We start from the raw sequence: 18,253 nt of genomic DNA, 5'->3' as shown, positions 1-18,253 counted from the left end.
GTTGATACACGTCTGCGGGGTATCACTGGTTCGTGTGTCTGATTATGCGCTGAAGTTTGGGTCTCCCCATCTTTGTCGTTGTGCATACATGACGACGGTGTGCCGTTTTCATTTACTGTGCGTTTGATTGCTTCTTCTGGCCTCTGTTGCGTTGGATGTGTAATATCTACGCGGTCGTGTCTTTTTTTTTTTTTGGTGCCGTTCTGCTCCCCGGTCGTACACACACAAGGGCGTGTGATTCGCAGCAGCGTTATAGAGGCTGAAAACACGAGGGACGCAGGGGAAGCAGAGTATTTCAAGGAACAGCGGCTAAAGTGAAGAATAAGCAAAAAGGAAGATATTACGAGGGTGACAGTACATCACATTACACGCTGCCTTACGTGATAGGCCTCACAAACTTCACATTGGCTGCTTCAAGAAAAAAAACAAGAGGCACTCGATTGTGGACCCAGCGCCGAAGCTGCGTGTCGCATTCCCAGAAACAACACATACACACCCACACCCACACAAGTGGTGAGGGTGCGGTGTGATCGCGTGTCAGCTGCACTGAAGCACTAGAGGAGGTTTACGAGTTTACAAGCATGTATGATAAAAGTCCAGTGGACCGACGGTTCATGGGCACCGTCTACGCCAACCACAGCAGCAGCAGCAGCAGCAGCAGCATGATAAAGTCATACTGGCACAGCCAACTCCGCGCCTCAGGGACGCCGTTAGAAACAAGGGCAGCCTCACTGTCTAAGGATAGAGCGACTACTGCGTCCGATCAATACACCCCGTCGTCAGGAAGCAGTAGTGGGCTGACAGAGTCTTGTACACACAGCCTCACCGCGGTGACTTCGTCTGGTTCAGCCTCACTCCGTAGTAAATCTTTGTCTAACTCTCGCCATCGACGTTTGCGTGCTGCGGCCCTTTCCGCAGAAAGGCATGGTGCAAGTGATATACGTGAACGTTTTGGCGCATTGGCCAAGCCGTTGTTTCAAAATTTTTTACTGCCCCAAGTTGAGGCCCATGAGACGTGTCCGACACTGACGGTTGTCCTCGATCTTGACGAGACCCTGGTTAGCAACCGCAATGGGGCTTTTTTGGCTGCCATTTTGCGCCCGTACTGCTTGCACTTTCTTAATGCCCTTCAGCACATGAAGGGGCTGGAGGTTGTCTTGTGGACGGCGTCAACGAAGGAGACGGCGTTGCCGGTGGTGGAGCAGCTGAGCCAAAGCGGACTTGTCTTTGATGAGGTGATATACCGCAACGATATGTGGTTCACGGAGCCGCTCCACACAAAGGATCTACGTCTCTTGGGACGAGACATGGACCGGCTACTCATCGTTGACAATGCGGCGAATTGCTGCAAGCTGAACCCACGAAACAGCGTTCTCGCGGATGATTTTTACGGGTGCCGCAGTGAGGAGGATGCGACGCTAGTCAACGTCTACTACATCATTGAGCGTGTTCTTAGAGGTTGTCAGAACGACGTCCCGGCGAGTGACACTTTATTGAGGCTTGCGACGGATGGGCAGTTGTGTAGTCCCTTTGTCTTGACCCTGCCACATGCATGGAAAAGCCTGCCGTTGCGCGACATTGCACCGCTCAAAATCCCTCCACACGGTCGCTTTATCCGTGCCCGCCGTGAACCGTTAGGCGAGGCAGTTATGCACCATTGGACGATATAGCCCCTGCGTGTTTATGGCTCTTTCTCTCTCTCTCTGTGTGTGTGTGTGTGTGTGAGAGAGAGAGAGAATCTCAGCACCGATTCCTTCCTTCATAGAGGAAAGGGAAGATGACTGGTGGAGTGAGATACCCTCATGCGCAACGGCAGATGCAGGTGCATGATGCACATACGTATATAATACATGCATAAACACATGTATGATTGTGCGTATATGCATATTTATTTGCTTAAATTGTTGCGGAGGAAAAGAGAGGAGTTGCTTGTGCGTGCATGTGGGCAAGTGGATAAATCATAGATCGATAGAAAAAGATGGAAAGATCATATAATTTATTTGTTTTTTACAAAAAAAAAGAGTGATAAAGAAGAAGAAGAAGAAAAAAAAAAGGTGGGGGGGGGAAACCCACATGAGCGGGCTTTCTTCACTTCACTACCCCTCCCATCTCTCTATCTCTTTCTCTGTGAGAGACACGCAAGCTTTCTGACTCGCTGTGGATATTTGTATTCGTAACAGGGATTGAAAGAAACAAGCGTGATTGTTATTTTTTTTAGAAACTGAAGAGTATGCAATGACCTCATGTAATGAGGTCCATATGCATATATATCTGCTCAGGGAGAGAGAGAGAGAGGACGATAATGAGGGGGGTGCAAAAGGGCGTTGGTGACGTGTCATTGTGGCACTTGTGGCTTCAGTTGATGTGCCTCCAGTGGAAAGGGCAACGGTTGGCTGCATGCGTCATTGCCCAAGTTACTCTATGCTCACAGAGCAACGCAGTGATGGGCGTGAGTGTGGGTCCAACCTGTCCCACTGAGGTTGATTCCCTTTAGCTGCATTCCTTCCACCCCTCACTCCGACAAAAAAAAAAAGTAAATAAAACCACACAAAAACACACAAACCACATCACCCACAGTATCGGTGTGGATTTATAGACAATAGAATCAAATAGTTGCGGTGTCGTGGAAGCGGCGGTTCTCTTGCCCCTCCACAAGCGTATATATGTATATATATATATGTATGTATATGTCCGCATTGTCACCGCACCTATTTGTGTGTGTGTGTTGGGTTGGGTTGGGCATTTCACAGTTAGGTGCACACACAGCAACAGAAGGACCCAGGGAAAGTTAGAAAGAAAAGTGCATTCACTTTATTGCACCTTTTGGTTTATTTATTTTTCGTTTGTCGTTCACTGACGAGAGGAAACGATGCAGGTGTGAGCTTTTTTTTTTGTTTGTTTGTTCGTTTGTTTGGTGATGCGTCAGTTGTTGATGCGTTTGCATACCGATTTACTTCCACAATTTTTTTGAATACTTCTACGTGTTGGCTGTTCTGAAAGGTTTTTTTTTTTGTTACACATAAAGAAACGGCGTGGCTGTTGCGCTGCGGCGCACCCTACCAGTGCAGGATAGAGAAGAGACGTACCGTTTTCACCAAACACAGTTGTTATGCATGTGTCCCTCTTTTTCTTCTTATTCTCTTTTGTTGTCCTATTGTTGCGTGGAGGATACACAGATACAGTTCTCTCTCCTCTGTGTTCCTTATAGGAGACGGGAGGCGTTGTGGTCGTTAAGTGAGAACCAAAAGAAGGGTGGGCGGGAAATAAGGTTATTTGGAAACATATTTTGAGCGGAAAGACAAGCGGTATATATAGGGAGTGATCAGAAATGCCGCCACGACCGGCCAAGGGACGTGCGGCGCAGTCGTTTGTGAAGGCCCGTGGCGCACCGGATAGTCTTCAGAGTTTTTTAGGTGGTCTGTCAATACCTGCGCAGGGTTCTGCCGACGATGCGGCTATGATAGAGGTGAATCTGAAGCTCCTGCATAAAACCAGCGAAGTAACATTGTTCAAGGCTCTCTCAGAATTGAATCGTTTAGTGGCCGTTGTGGCGGCAGATGAGCTTATTTCGTATGTGCCGAGTATTATTGAATCTGTGCTACGCCATGCCGAGCATCATAATGCATCTGTTCGCGCCGGTGTTTTTGGTCTTTTGCTTAATATCGTCCAACGGGGGAAGCCGCTGCAGCGGGAAGTGGTTCGTGGGCTACCGTCGCTTGCCGTAGTGTGGGTATTGCGTATGAATGACATGGAAAGCTTTGTGCGAAAGGAATCCCGAGCGGCCTTCAGTGCAGCCATTACCCCTGAGATGCTGCACAGGCATGCTGAAACCATCGTGGAGGGTCTCATTGAAACGTTTCAGACGGTGATTGAACAAAGTCGTGGAAAACCGCTCCAAGACGACAATTTGGATCGAAGATCCAACACATTGTATTCCTCGATGTGTGGGATGGGTTACATGATGCGGCAACCTGTGGCGGCGCGAGCGAAAATCATTGACTTTGTGGAATCACAGTCACTACAGCCCATTTTACCCACACGAGATGGCAACGCGAAAATCAGCCTTGTGGCGAAGACACCTGTTGTGTGCTCGGCCTCACTCTCACTGTTGTGGGATATAGTTAACGCAAGGCTTATGACACCGAAACTTCACTGCTGCGTCTCCAGCGCAATCCACAACGGTTTATTTAATAATGAAATAGTGGTAATGCGGCGGGTTTGGGAGCTTTTGCTGCTGTGGTCTGGCGACAGCACCGAAACTGCTATTGATTACTTTGAGGATGATTTCCTGCAAGATGTTATGTGTATTTTCGTGCGTTGTCACGACCTTCAGGCGGTGGAAGTAATTTTTCCCTCCATTGTTCCGTTGCTTGTGCCCCTCACGCGTGATCCACGCTGCGCGGACACGGCTGCCGAGTTTGGGGAGACTCTCGTGCATAAATTGCATCGTCTTGGCGACGTGAGCCTGCAGGAGTGGCGGTTGGTGTTATCTGCCCTGATGCAGCTGTGGGAGCTTCTCTGCGTTCGCTCTGCAAAGCGAGGCGACGGGCATGAGCAGGACGGCGTCAAACTGTTTCACCACATGCTCATCACCCTGGCCACTGTGATGGAATCCTCAGCTGCGAGGGCACGCTACCTGGATGCCACCGTGTCCATTGTTGCGTTAAGCATGAAACGAGCCGCTCGCCACGAGGAATCTTTTTGCGGATGCCTTCTTGTCTTGTGCAGCCACCCTGACGCCTTTACTCCCGTTCTTTCCGAAGACGCGAGCGACGCACTTCGGCAGAGCTTTGACTTGCTTCAGGCAGGGATCCTAGGCGCCATTGTTACCCTCCCTGGCGTCTCGCAGGAGATGGAACAGCTGATTACAAAGTATTTGCGAAACAAAGTTTGGGAACCGTTACTGGTGTTATTGCAGGCATGTACACCTCCAACCAGTGGTGGTGGTGAAGGGGGTACGTCGTTTACCCCAACACGGGAGGTGCGATTGGAGGTTGCAAAGGGCCTGGTGGATGCCATCCGGAAAGACGCCAGCATACGGAAGGAAAAACAGCTTGAGGAGCGTGAGGCAGAAGCGGACGAAGTACCCTTGATTTTCTTTAAGAAATTACTTGAGCTTGTGTTGATCTGGAATGACGCTGAAATTCGGGGGCAGCTGCAGACGCTTGTCGTTGGCGCCTCTGATGAGCTGTGCTGGGTCAAGGATGCTATCATCCTCGATGACATGCGGGACTCTGAGCGGTTTTTGGGTCTCGTCTTGCGGGCATGCGAGGATGCGGACTTTTGCACTATGGAGCGCTTCGTAGAGGCGCTTGGAGAGGTGCAGATGACGTTGTCGAAGCCGGCGAAAGAGCAGCTGCGTCAGGCGTTACAGCATTCACTGGATGCCATCCTGCGGCTTGTCTCTGACGAGGACGGGGCGGCGGCAGGAAAGGCGGAAGGCGAATCTCAGGCCGACTCGGACACAGCATGCAGCAAGAGGAGTGACGCCACTGAGGGCGAGGCCTCAAGCGATGACAGCGACGAAGATGTCGCAGGCGAGGAAGAGGAAGAGGAAGAGGAAGAGGAGGATGAAGACGAGGTGAATAGGGCCGGAGAAGTCTTGCAGCGACTTTCGTTGTGGTGTGATCTTCTTTACAAGGGGAAACGGTTGCCCGCACTGTTGGATTTTAGTGGCGACGACCTGATTTTGCCGACACTGTTTCGTATTGTGGCCACCATTTCACCGAGGCTGCATGCGGAGCAGTACATGTCTATCAAGGCGCTTCGTGTTGCTCTGCGGGATGACAAGGATCCCTTGCTGCATGCGATGGCGAGGAAGAAGCACTATCTCGGCGTGCGCCAGTTCAGTGCGCTGGTGGAGAAAGTCGAAGGGTTACTGGACTCATACGAGGTGGGTGTGGAACAGTTGGACACGGCGTCCCTCGAGTTGTTTGATGATGTCATGCGGGATCCGTCGTGTGGTCTCGCCGCGTGTGGTCAACTTTCCCGCCTGATACCATTTGCGTCAAGTACTCTGCTGCAGGGAATTGTCTGCAGCACAGAGTTGTGGGTGGAGAACCAGGTGCTTTTGCGGTGCACAGGCGTACCCACCACGGACGTCCCTTTCGCCATGCTGGATCGCTACTGTTCACTTGACGTGATGGACCTGTCGCTGCTGCGCTGTGTAAGGACGGCACAGCTTGTGCATCTGCTCGCGCGTTCTGTTCCTATTGAAACCTGTGACACTGTGGCTGTGCTGCTTCCACTACTCCGCGCCGCGCGTGTGCAGGAGGTGTTGTCGGAGCCGATACGAAAGTTGCTCATGACAAAGTTGCTTCCACACGCGCTTTTGCGAGTTAACTCGCGGGACGAGGTCGTTGCGCTTTTGGATAGCGACGCAGAGCCGCACCTTTTGCTTTGCACGCTTGCAGCTGTGATTCGTGACACTGCAGTGTGTGTTGGTGACGCAGTGCTGGAGAGTGCACGCCGCATAGCGTGTGTTGTGACAGAGTGGATGATCAATTCCCTACTCTTGAAGGAGGGAGCAGCACCTGTGAATGAGAAGGCCGTCGCGGCCTACCGCGCCTTCTTTGCCTCTCTTGATGAAGCTGCGGATGTGATTGGTGACTCAATTCTCTCGTCCATCACCGCAAGACATGCGTCTGCTGTGCAAGAGGCGATGTGTATGTTGCCCACACTGCCTCCGCCTACCGCACTCCTGACGATGACGATGCATCGGCACCTCAGCACAGCTCCTGTTGTTGTTGCCAGCACGGTGCAGCAGGTGGTCACCTACGCTCAGCACCTGCGCCCGCTTGACGGATTTGAGTTCCTCGCAGAACTTTCCTCCAGCCGCATCCTCGACACGGCAGCCTATAATGAACTTGTGCATACCATGACGCATCTCCTGAGCCGTTGTTGTAGGCTGCGCCACATGCCACCGAACGGTAGATTGTTGTCGCAGGCGCCGAATGAACTTCCCATGAGTTTGCAGGATCTCCGACGTGTTGTCGTGTCCGCCGTGTCAGCGCTCCGCGGTGGGATTTTGCACGGGCGTTTGGACGATATTCTGCGCAGCTCCATCAATCTCATTCTCTTCGACGCCGTGACTGAGTGTGTTGTGTCACTTCGCCAAACGAAGGAGGAGGATGTGCCCCTCGTCACGAAACTGATTGCGTTCACGTCAAACTGCCTCAGTGAATTGGTGACCTCCGACGTTGCCGTGCTGCGGGCCTCGGAAATCACCGTGACGAAGGTGGCGGGTGTGATGAACTTTGCCTACCAGTGGCTCTGCGCCACCCCTATTGCGAAGTTAGAGTCCATCGGAACCGAGGCTGTTGCAAGTGCCATTTCTGCGGTGTCGCTCGTGTCTGTTTTGACGCTTATGCGCTCGGGAGTTGTTCTGCTGCCCATCATGCGTCAGATCACCGCAAAACGCTTGCTGCGGAACCTTCGTCAGGAATTTAGCACCAGATCCCCAGCAAAACTGAAGTTGTTTACGCGAAACACAGCAATCATCATGAAGACAAAGAAACAAAAGCTGGCGCTGTTCCCGCATCTGCTTGCCTGGTGTGTCACACTGAGTGGGGCGGTTCAGCAGGACATCGCAAAGGAGCGACGTGAGGAGGTATTGCACCTACTCGACCTTCTCTGCTCGCTGCTGCTCACGCCAGTGGTGCCTGGCAACAAGCGTCTTGACGGCACGTACCTTTGCACCACGACAAAGACGAGTGGGGAACACCTTGGGTTTGAAACCGTTGCCTTGACGCGTCCAAACGCGGCGGAGCCGATGAAGGAATTGGCAAAAGGGGCTGCCGCCGTTTTCGCTCTACTGTTGCAGAGCAACACATTGTCTGTTGTGAAGAGCTGGTTGGAAACGATTGAGCGGAAACTGCAGGACCTCTTTTACGTTTTTGTGGAGGAACATGTCTCACCCATGCTCATACAGGAGAGTCTACTTACCGTGCTTAGTAGGAGCCCCACCGGTGAGCCCACCTTTGACGTGAATGAAAACTACAACGTCACCGTTAGTATGCCAAAGAAACTTATCACACTGCGGTACACCATGGAGGATGCAAGTGTTATGGTGCAGATTGAAATACCCGCCGCCTTTCCGTTGAAGCCCCCTATGGTTACTTTTGAAAGCGGCAAAGGCTGTGGCGTCTCAACCGAAAAGTGGCGTGCCTGGATGCTTAAAATGACAATTCTACTCTTTGGAGGCTCTGCCAACATATGGGAGTGTGTGACAGTCTTTGGAAGAAACATGGACGCTCACTTCTCCGGCCAAGAACCGTGTCCCATCTGTTTTTCAGTGGTGTCGGCGGTGGATCATCGCCTGCCCGATATGCAGTGCGCCGTGTGTCGCAACGCCGCTCTTCACTCTTACTGCCTATATGCGTGGTGGGCAAACAGTGGACAGACGGTATGCCCGCTCTGCCGCTCTCCGTGGGTATCAAGCTAGGAGTATCTACTGGGATTTTTTCTTTTGATTGCTTCCTCCGTGTTGAAGCTACATTATTAATTGCACGTGCGCCATTTAATCTAATTGCTCGATCTCATTCCTTACTCTGTCGTTCTCACGGATGCGTCTTTAACCGAGGCGAAGACCCCATGGTGTTCAACTACGATGTGTCCTGCATTAATTTCCTCGTCCATTTCTTTTTTCTTTTCCCTGTCAGTTGGCCGTTATTTACCCACCTTTCTGTACATCGCTCTATTATGGGTGCGTGATGTTGTTTTTCATACTGTTTTTGTTTTTGCCCCCTCCTCTTTTTTTTTTTTCGTTGTGTTATTCACCCACTCGTGTCTCCTTTTAGAGGAGGAGGGCAAGAAGAAGTGTACGCCTGTGTGTGCAGCTTACCGTACATGAATGGAGCCTGTGATTAGCCCACTGCCGCGCAACGAGTCGTCATTCGCCTTGAGACGGGCTGACTTTGACCGCACACGCCGGTTGCATGCTGGCACGCTCAACATATTTCTCGCAGAGGAACCCGCCACCGTCGCCGCGACCACCCCTCACGCGGTTCGTCGCTCTCACCACAATGATGAGTCAAACGAGACGCGGGAGTTCATGTGGGGACGCTTGCGGCGCGTCGAGCCGCCGCAGCACACGGAAACACCGCAAGGTATCCATCATGTGGAGCGGGCTGCGGGGAAGCGACAGAACATTCAGGTTGTTGGCATTACGGAAACGTACAAGAACCCGAAAAACTTGCCGCCGGCACGGAGTGGCGTACGCTGCAGGGTGCGAAGCAACTCATCTTTGATGCATGACGTCATGTCCCATGCGGGCGATGGAGTTACGCAAAGCGGCAGCAGACGTCCACAGTTGCGCGTTGTCAATTACAGTCGGCAGGAACGCTTCTCTCAGGCGGTGCGTGATCATGTGCAGCGCCGACGGGGCGGCATAACAGCCTTCTATGTTAATCTTGCGCGCGGTCTGGTGGGTCGCGTTGCGACTGAGACCCCGGTGTCACCTCCGCGGGAGTGGCATTTGGAGGATCTACCTCCGACCCACACCTTGACGCTGGACAGTTGCAGGGATCAGCTGCAGTCACTAACCGGCATCACCGTCTCGCCAGAAGAGCTGGCAGAGATATTGTGGGGCGCAAAGGAAAACATCGCTTCCTCTGGCGGTGGCGATCCCAGCGAGAAGGAGCGAGGTCAAATGACAGTCACATATCGCGACTTTTCTGGGGCCTTTGGCGATAATGCCGAAAACAACAAACTTCTCTCCCTCAAGATTTAAAATGAAAAAGAAAAAAAAGGCGAAGAGAGAAATGAGTACATGGATAAAAGGAGTAACAATATGGAGGGGGTTATCATGAGATGGTGACGGTACTCGTGAGAAGGGTAAGACAGCGCACGGTGGTTCTTAGACTTACCCTTGTTTAACTGAAGTACTATTATTGTGTTTGATTTGTTTTGAGCTCCATTCCATAGAGGGTTCGTATACATGCATAACTATATATACAGGCATTTGTGTCTATATAGAGAGAGAAGGAAAGAAAGAGAGAGTTTATCTATATATATATATATATCTGTCTATATATCCATATATATATCCATATATGACATCTATCTATGAAATACTTTTGTTTTTTGAATTCTGAGTGGATGACGCTGTAGTAGATTCGTCTTTCCATTTAAGGGCAGTTCGTTCTCTCCCCCACCTTTTTTTTTGTGTGTTTTATTTTGCTTGTTGCATTTACTTCTCCTCCTTGACAGGTGTTCACTGGCTGTGCGGAACGGAAAGTGGTTTGTTGCCACCGCTCGCTAAGGATGAATGTCTGCGGTGTGGGATTGAGGCGGTGCATGGAGATCCTCGTAGAGGAGAGCGGGTGTGGGAGCGACTCCTCAGCTGCTCCTCTGTCAGAGGAGTCTCGAGAGGATGACAAGGTTTTGACCGGCACTGCACTACTTAACGGCACCCTCACGGAGGAACGCATCACGCAGGCGGAAAGTCTCTGCATGATCGGCGGCGTGTTTGATGATTTTGCGGCGAAGTACGTTGCCTCCACAGTGTTCCCAAAGACTCGTAGGCTGCGTGTGGTGGACCTGGCGCACACACAAATTACTCCCACCGACCTTCGAACGATTCTGCACGCCTTGGAGCGAAGCCCCGCCGAGGCCCTGGAGCAGCTGTCCTTCCGTGACATGAACCTTCACAACGAGGAGTGCGATCTCATTTGTAGAGTGATGCTGAAGCATGCCTCGCAGCTGAAGCGATTGGAGCTGCAGCACTGCCACGTGAACGATACTGCGGCGCAGGCAGTGGCGGAGGGTGTCGCTCAGGCGGAGGCTTTAGTGGAAGCGAGGCTTGCGGACAACAACATCATTCCCGCATTTGCGATCCCGCTGGAAGAGTCTCGGTGGCTTTTCTTTCCCTCCTCGCTCAAGCTGCTTGACGTTAGCGGCAACCGCATCGAGTCTGTTCATACTTGTGGCCTCTCCGTTAGTCTGAGTCGTTGCGCCGCCTCTCTGGAGGAGCTTTACATGTCGCGATGTTGCGTGACCGAGTCGTTGCTAACCACACTTCTGCGCGTGGGGTTTCACTCCTCACATTCTCTTCGCGTGCTAAATGTCTCCTCTGGTCGCCTTTTACACACGGCCGGTAAAGTGTTGTGTAGCGTGCTTAGCGAGTGCCCAAATTTGGAGAGGTTATACGTGCAGGGCAACTTTATTGAGGCGGATGGTGCCGCACAAATAGCCCTTGGTATTCCATGTGCGAAGCGCCTGGCGGTGTTGGGCTTGGGGAGCTGTCATTTATCTGGTGTGGGTGTGCAAGTTATTGCAGAAGCAGCACACAAATGCTCATCTCTGCGTGAACTGGATTTTTCTAATAATTCGGTGACGGATGCAGACGTCTTTCACATTTGTGCGCGTCGTGAGGACAGTAGCCTGATGTTGAGTTTCCTCGACTTATCGGATAATCCCCTGTCGGAGCTGTGCAGGCCAGCTCTTGAAGCTCTGTTAAGGAGGAATAAGACTGGTAGCTGCACCGTACTGGTTCGCGGTACGGCTCTTGGGGCTGATTTATCTTATCTGCGATGCGACAATTTATAGGATAGGCTTTAATGGTGCAATGCATGGATAGCTGTGAAGGTGTGTGCTTGTGTGGCAAGCACGCCTACTTTGCGCTTGTGTATTTTTTTTTCTCGTGTAGGGAAACTTTGTTGTTTCTCACGATGGTGATGTCGGGGATGTAAACGTATTGTGTTCTGCAGTGGGGGATGCACATGTGCCACCGCGGCTAGTGAGGGAATGAGTGGTGGGTGACTACTGTTTCTCTTCTGTTAGCATTAGGCTTCGATACCGCGAGAGAACAGCAGGTCTGGTGGTGAAGGCGGGGGCAGGGAAGAGATCCCCTGTTGCGTGTACGCTGCGACGCCTTTTTTCCCCCCCCTCCTTCTACTGCCTTCAAAAAAATATATTATTTTCTTCTCTTTTTTTCTCATTGCGCGGTCTCGCAGAAAAAGATTCCGACGCAGACACACGACACGGCCGACTGTTTAAATACATAATGTTGCGCCGTTCTCTGGCTGTTTTTGGCAAGAAAGCCGCCCCTCCATTCAAGTACGTCCCGCTTGTTCCGCACGTCTCCCATGAGGACACAAAGTTTCGTCTGTTGACGAAGGACTACGTTTCTCTCGTGAAACCAGGCTCTGGCCTGCCGGAGATCCTGCGGGTGGAGGTGGAGGGGCTGACGCAGCTAGCCGTGGAGGCGATTGGCGATGTGCAGCATCTTCTTCGGCCCTCACACCTCGCCTGTCTGCGGCGAATCTTTGACGACCCGGAGGCCAGCGACAATGACCGGTTTGTCGCGCTGCAGCTTCTGAAGAATGCCAACATTGCGGCAGGTCGCACCCTTCCCGGGTGCCAGGACACGGGCACGGCAATTATTGCAGGCTACAAGGGTGAACAGGTGTTCACAACCGGCGACGACGGCGAGGCGTTGAGCCGTGGGGTGCACAAGATTTACACCACCACCAATCTGCGCTACAGCCAAAATGTCCCGCTCACCATGTTTGATGAAAAGAACACTGGGTCGAACCTGCCCGCCCAGATCGACCTATACGCGACAAAGGGGCAGGAGTACAAGTTCTTGTTTGTGACAAAAGGCGGTGGCTCGGCAAACAAGACGTACCTGTTCCAGGAGACGAAGTCGGTGCTTAACCCGAAGTCCCTTCGTATGTTCTTGGAGGAGAAAATCTCCACCATTGGCACCTCCGCCTGCCCGCCGTACCACGTGGCCGTCGTCGTGGGTGGTACAAGTGCGGAGATGACCATGAAGACAGTAAAGTACGCCACTTGCAAATACTACGACAACTTACCCACGAAACCGGACGAGTCAAAGGGTTACGCCTACCGCGACCTTGAGATGGAGGACGTCGTTTTGAATATCTGCCGCAACCTTGGCATGGGGGCCCAATTTGGAGGAAAGTATTTTGCGCATGACGTGCGCGTGATTCGTTTGCCTCGTCATGGCGCAAGTTGCCCCATTGGCATCGGTGTAAGCTGCAGCGCCGATCGTCAGGCACTCGCAAAAATCAACAAGGAGGGAATCTGGGTTGAACAACTTGAGACAGATCCTGCAAAGTACCTCCCGGAGGTCACAGAGGACCAGCTGTTCAAGACACCACCCGTGAAGGTTAATCTGAACATGCCCATGGATAAGATTCGCGCAGAGTTGTCAAAGTATCCCGTCAAGACACGCCTCAGCTTGAGCGGCACCATCATTGTCGCCCGCGACATTGCTCATGCACGCATGCGGGAAATGCTTGCAGAAGGGAGACCGTTACCCGATTACATGAAGAACCACCCTGTGTACTACGCAGGACCGGCAAAATGTCCAGAAGGTATGCCTTCTGGTTCCTTTGGTCCAACGACAGCGGGACGCATGGACGTATTTGTGGACCTCTTTCAGGAAAACGGCGGCTCGTTTGTTATGCTCGCGAAGGGAAACCGCAGTCGACAAGTAACAGAGGCGTGCAAGAAGCACGGCGGTTTTTATCTCGGCAGCATCGGTGGCCCTGCCGCGGTTCTCGCAACAGAGTCCATTCGCAAGGTGGAGGTACTTGACATGGAGGAGTTGGGTATGGAGGCGGTGTGGAAGATTCAGGTGGAGAACTTCCCTGCCTTCGTCGTCGTGGACGACAAGGGCAACGACTTTTTTCAGCAGCTCAAGTGAGCCCAACGGAGTCAGCTGTTCTGGGTCTGCATAGGAAGAAGCTGCTGCAAAAACTAGCACCACCACAGAACTGAAAACATTAGGGTGAAAGCGAGGAAAACGATACAAGAAAGGTACTAAGGCGGCTAATAAGCGTCAAAAAAAAAACAAGGGCATGCGTCCAACGAAAGCGGGTGAGACGGATTGTAGTAGTAGTAGTAGTAATTGTCGTCAGACCACGATGAGATTCAATGGAGAAGCCGGAGAAAACAAAGCAAAACAAACAAAAAAACTTACCTCAGCAGCAATAAAATGGCGATGAGATTACCAGCGACGATAACTGATGTGTGGCCGAGCGGCAACCTGGGGCTTTACACGTTGCTGGAGGGGAGGGAGGCGGCACGTGGGGCCAGTTGTATCCGGTAACATTAACGGCACGGCGGCGTTATGGTTGTGAAGGCGAGGCAAGTGTTCCAGGAGGGATGAGGTGGGGGTGGCCCTCCGTTTTCCCATACGGAAAATGAGATAGAAAAGGAAACATCCTACAGGAGAAGCATGTACAGTGTGCATATTACTTGGCGGATAAGGGACACTTGTGCTTCTTGCCCCACTTGTAGGGGAGGGCAAGGCACGGGAGGGTAACTATTTTTTTTTTCATTTTTTTTTTTTTTTTGTTGTGTGTGTGCATGTCTGTGTGTGTGATGTCGATAATGGAACCCGTTTTCTATACTACAAACTTATTATTATTATTATTATTATTATTCGTTTTATCCTCGCCGCTCTTCCGGAGAGCGGTGCCATGACCTCCGCCTTATTCCTCTTTGCAGGGTTGCTGCATCCATTCTTGGTGTCGTCTCTCTAAGCATCCCACGCCTCTTTGTGGTCTTCATTTTTTCTCGCTTTGACCGCGGCGCCCTGTGTGTGTGGGTGGGGTGGGGGGGAGGGGGCATCGCTGCATTGTTCGTGTATTTCTGTGAATCAGCGCCAGGGGTACGCGAAGGCTGCGTCCGAAGAGGTACTACCAAAATACACACACACACACACACACGCAGACAGACATACATACAGACGCAAGGAGAGAAAAAGACGGCGGGAGAACGACGATGTCTATTCGTTTTTGTCGTGCCGTACCGGTGTTTCGACTGCAGGAGTTGTCCATCGTCTTTGCGGGCGCACAGCTTAGCCAACGGCGGTTGCTTGTGTCGTCATCGTCCCCAGACGGCGACGGCTACGTGCGCGAAGGGGCGATGCATCAGCCCGGGGAGTCTGGGCAACAGGCGGGCTCCAGCACTACGATTGCTGGGAAGGAGACATGGTCGCAGTTTAGCGCGAAGATGCGTTACGGACGTCGCCGCATTCGCGTCATTGACGTGGCGGCCAAAATGTCCTACGAGTATCAGATGCTGCGAAAGATGTGCAAGCGCCGGCCATCGATGCGGCAGTGGACCGTGCGGGACGACTTCTGCGACATGAATCCTGGCATCGTCGTGATGTCACCATCGATGCAGGCTGCCTTCATGAAAGTCTTTCGGCTGAAGGATAAGGGCCTTATCCGGCAGTGCCTGCGCGACATTATTCCTGTCATTGAGTACCGAAATCGCGAGGAGCCGGTGCGGTTGCCGGTAAATCCAGCAGATATGATCCCCGAAGGCGAGGCGGATACGCTCAATCAGAAAAAGCGGGAAATATTTGAGCGTCGTGAAAAGGGGGATAACTTTGCCGAACTTCGGTTGCATGACAAGCGTTCACAAGCCAAACTTCGGTTTAAGATACGGCAACGCCTGCTAAAATTTCAACGGCAGTTGGCGGTGGCCAATGCTGTGGCGAGTCGCTCTGTTCTCTACTCGGCGGACGACGCCATTGGGTACTTCCTCTTTCGGGGAGCGGCGATGTACGCTGGGATGCATCGCGTGTTCTTTGAGCTTAGCAAGCAGCTTCCGCATTTTGTTCCCAAGACGATGTTGGACTTTGGTGCCGGCACCGGCACTTCTACGCTTGTTGCTAAGGAAGTTTACGACCCCGGCGCACTTGCCTACCCGCTCTACCGCTCGCTGCGGCAGACGATGCAGGGAAACGACTCCTCCAGTACGCACCAGCTGGCCGAGCTACGCTACGACTTACAGAGACTCCAGCGCAACAATGCTGAGAAGAAGAAGGTACGCTTCATGGCTGTGGCAGCGCTGCTGGAGAGGGGTGAAGTTGACCCAGCCGACTTACCAGACGACCTGCGACGTGAAATTGGTGAGGTTGCAGCAGTGGCGGCGGCAGCAAAAAAAGAGCGTCTCACGCGGGAGGCCCACGCACGTCACCGCGACGTTGTGGATGGTACCGAATGGGAAAGTGGTGACCCGCTCAACGTGGACCGTGTGACCCGCGAGGACCCGAATGACTTTATGGACGGCGAAGAACACGACGAGCTGCATGATGGCGGTACGACACAAAAAAAAAGACGTGGTGGGAGCAATTTGTTGACCTTGAAAATGAGACAGCACAACAGCGGGCTGCCAAACGTCTTCGACCACTGCAGGAAGTCACCGCGGTTGAGCCAAGCCCCGGCATGATGGAGATTGGGACCATGGTGCTGCACGATGATGTGCCAAACGTGACGTGGAAGCGGTATTTGCTTCCGGAGGATGAAGTGATTCAGCACGATCTCGTGGTGGCGGCGTACTCTCTCAGCGAAATTGCAACAGCGGAGAATCGTCGACAGGTGGTGCAACAACTATGGAAAATGACAAAGGGTGTTCTTGTGCTTGTGGAGTTTGCCAACCTTAATAACTTTAACCTTCTCATGGAGGCGCGTGATTGCCTTCTCGAGGAGAAGGATGTTGGTTTATGGGACTGGCAGCCTACTATTGTTGGTCCATGCCCACACGAGCAACGTTGCCCGTTGCGGCACTGCAAGGCGGGTGTGAAGCGCAAACGTATGCGTATATGCAGCACAGAGGCGCAGTATCGTGCCACCTTTGTTGAGGTGTGGGCACGACATATGCCCTTGAAGATTGGAGTTGAACCCATTAGCTATTTAATTTTTGCACGTAATGAGCTCGTCCCTGAGCGAGCGCTTCGTCGGCAGGAGCAGATGAAGAAGGCGGAGGAGGCAAAACAGCAGGAGAGGGATGCAAAACAACGTGAGTTGTATAAGGCCGCACTTGCTGTGAAGGATGTTGTGTTTGAGCGTCTCAGTGATGAGGCCCTGCACCGCCCTGAGACAGGTGTACCCTCCCCTCTGCAGCACAACCCCTCCGTGGAGGAGGCGAAACCACTGACGCCGCTGGAGGCGGCTCTGCAAGATGGCGCAGTCAGCACGGGGGAGGTTGGACATATGCCAACAGACGTTCCACGCCTTGTCAAGACGGGTAACACGCGCCACAACAAACTCATTTTTCCACTCCAAATGCCTCCCGCGACTCACAAGTTTAACCGTGCCTTTGTGGACGCCGGCTATCAGCGACAGCGTGCCATCACACCAGCAGAGATGCTCGTCGTGCGCCAAGAGGTGGGTCAAATGCGCCGGCGCGTGATGCGAATGGCGTCAAAGTACATGCGTGTGGTGCGTGACCCACAGTGCCGGGGAAAAGTTCAGGCTGATTTTTGTACACCGGACGGTGATCTTGTTAGCGGTCGGGTCTACCGGCGCTTTTACGGTGACCGCAACCGCGTCAGCGCCCACAGTACGATGCGATGGCAGCACATTGGTGGTTGGAAGCTGTTGAAGCGGATCAAGCGGGGCTCACTTTTCCCACACGACGTGCCACTTTACGCTGTCACGAAGCACCCACAAGTGGATTTCCCCAACACGCTGATTGACGTGCGCCACTCCACGGTGGAGCAGACGGCGATGCAGCACAACGACCCCCTGTTGCTGGTAGAGACGCCCGACGATCAGCTTAGTCGTGAGGAGCTGCGTTTGAAGCGGCGGGCGCAGCGGGACGCTGAATTGCAGCAAAAGGTGGAAGGAAAATTGGAGGAGCTTTTTGGCGCCAAGATAAAGCAGGACGCGAACATGGGTGGCGGGCGTATTGACTCCCGTCGCGTGATCACCGAGCAAGAGTGGGCAGATGCCGTGCGTCGCGCCAAAATACGCACGATTCAACACACCAAGAACGCCGTGCCGTTTGCAGCAAAGAGACGCGCCGCACAGCGTGCCATGCAGGTGCGGCGTCGGAACGTAAAACGAGAGATGGCGTCGAACAGGCGACGGTAGCGGCTGACGCACAATTGCCTTTACAGATATTTACATTTAGCCGATTATTTGATGACTGGGGGAGAGACACGGGAGAGAGGGAGGAGGAGACGAAACGTAAAGAGAGGGAGACGTTAATATTGTTGTTGTTTTCTTTCCTGCTCCTCATCCCAGGTGTACGGGTGAGAAGAAGGTTTAGTGTGCGTACTGCGGATACCCCGCATTTGTTTGGGGTGGTTGTATGCTTTTGCCTGTCTCTTTATGTCCCTTTTACCCCTTCTTTATCTCTCTGTGTGGCATTTATGCGCCATGTTTTCTCGCTTCTCACTTTTCTTGCGATTAGCGCTAACTGTGCACGACTAGAGTAATACTCGCGGTTTTCCCTCCAAACCCACGCCCCACTGCCGCCTATCCTC

At 52.6% G+C, this 18,253-nt stretch overlaps 7 protein-coding genes and 1 pseudogene across 7 annotated transcripts, besides 13 other annotated features; all 8 read left to right on the top strand.

The window, feature by feature from the left end:
- The first annotated feature begins 72 nt into the window (after positions 1-72).
- Positions 73-307, top strand: TraAM80_00316 (hypothetical protein; annotated as a pseudogene).
- Positions 308-481: 174 nt separating this feature from the next.
- Positions 482-509: a microsatellite.
- A 72-nt stretch (positions 510-581) lies between these two features.
- TraAM80_00315 (putative TFIIF-stimulated CTD phosphatase) lies at positions 582-1,670 on the top strand (the record flags this gene model as incomplete). Its single annotated transcript, XM_029377399.1, has 1 exon — positions 582-1,670. One exon carries the CDS (start codon positions 582-584, stop codon positions 1,668-1,670), a length of 1,089 nt encoding a protein of 362 aa, XP_029242771.1.
- Positions 1,671-1,704: 34 nt separating this feature from the next.
- Positions 1,705-1,724: a microsatellite.
- Positions 1,725-1,953: 229 nt separating this feature from the next.
- Positions 1,954-1,992: a microsatellite.
- Positions 1,993-2,011: 19 nt separating this feature from the next.
- Positions 2,012-2,054: a microsatellite.
- Positions 2,055-2,658: 604 nt separating this feature from the next.
- Positions 2,659-2,691: a microsatellite.
- Positions 2,692-2,883: 192 nt separating this feature from the next.
- Positions 2,884-2,914: a microsatellite.
- A 414-nt stretch (positions 2,915-3,328) lies between these two features.
- TraAM80_00314 (uncharacterized protein) lies at positions 3,329-8,443 on the top strand (the record flags this gene model as incomplete). The annotated part of the gene is made up of 1 exon (XM_029377398.1): positions 3,329-8,443. The coding sequence occupies one exon, from the start codon at positions 3,329-3,331 to the stop codon at positions 8,441-8,443; it is 5,115 nt and encodes a 1,704-aa protein (XP_029242770.1).
- A 408-nt stretch (positions 8,444-8,851) lies between these two features.
- On the top strand, positions 8,852-9,730 carry TraAM80_00313 (uncharacterized protein; the record flags this gene model as incomplete). Its single annotated transcript, XM_029377397.1, has 1 exon — positions 8,852-9,730. One exon carries the CDS (start codon positions 8,852-8,854, stop codon positions 9,728-9,730), a length of 879 nt encoding a protein of 292 aa, XP_029242769.1.
- Positions 9,731-10,001: 271 nt separating this feature from the next.
- Positions 10,002-10,067: a microsatellite.
- Positions 10,068-10,296: 229 nt separating this feature from the next.
- On the top strand, positions 10,297-11,547 carry TraAM80_00312 (putative leucine-rich repeat protein (LRRP); the record flags this gene model as incomplete). The annotated part of the gene is made up of 1 exon (XM_029377396.1): positions 10,297-11,547. The coding sequence occupies one exon, from the start codon at positions 10,297-10,299 to the stop codon at positions 11,545-11,547; it is 1,251 nt and encodes a 416-aa protein (XP_029242768.1).
- A 457-nt stretch (positions 11,548-12,004) lies between these two features.
- TraAM80_00311 (fumarate hydratase) lies at positions 12,005-13,672 on the top strand (the record flags this gene model as incomplete). Its single annotated transcript, XM_029377395.1, has 1 exon — positions 12,005-13,672. One exon carries the CDS (start codon positions 12,005-12,007, stop codon positions 13,670-13,672), a length of 1,668 nt encoding a protein of 555 aa, XP_029242767.1.
- Positions 13,673-13,857: 185 nt separating this feature from the next.
- Positions 13,858-13,883: a microsatellite.
- Positions 13,884-13,917: 34 nt separating this feature from the next.
- Positions 13,918-13,944: a microsatellite.
- A 352-nt stretch (positions 13,945-14,296) lies between these two features.
- Positions 14,297-14,327: a microsatellite.
- Positions 14,324-14,356: a microsatellite.
- A 32-nt stretch (positions 14,357-14,388) lies between these two features.
- Positions 14,389-14,414: a microsatellite.
- Positions 14,415-14,679: 265 nt separating this feature from the next.
- Positions 14,680-14,724: a microsatellite.
- Positions 14,725-14,754: 30 nt separating this feature from the next.
- TraAM80_00310 (methyltransferase) lies at positions 14,755-16,212 on the top strand (the record flags this gene model as incomplete). The annotated part of the gene is made up of 1 exon (XM_029377394.1): positions 14,755-16,212. The coding sequence occupies one exon, from the start codon at positions 14,755-14,757 to the stop codon at positions 16,210-16,212; it is 1,458 nt and encodes a 485-aa protein (XP_029242766.1).
- TraAM80_00309 (methyltransferase) lies at positions 16,209-17,858 on the top strand (the record flags this gene model as incomplete). The annotated part of the gene is made up of 1 exon (XM_029377393.1): positions 16,209-17,858. One exon carries the CDS (start codon positions 16,209-16,211, stop codon positions 17,856-17,858), a length of 1,650 nt encoding a protein of 549 aa, XP_029242765.1.
- Positions 17,859-18,253: the final 395 nt, after the last annotated feature.

This window comes from Trypanosoma rangeli (assembly GCF_003719475.1).
Source record: "Trypanosoma rangeli strain AM80 chromosome Unknown Tra_15.4_contig_00005, whole genome shotgun sequence".
In the NCBI taxonomy this organism is placed as follows: Eukaryota; Euglenozoa; class Kinetoplastea; order Trypanosomatida; family Trypanosomatidae; genus Trypanosoma; species Trypanosoma rangeli.
Note: the sequence above shows the minus strand (reverse complement) of the source record. Positions and strands in the feature narration are given on the sequence as shown.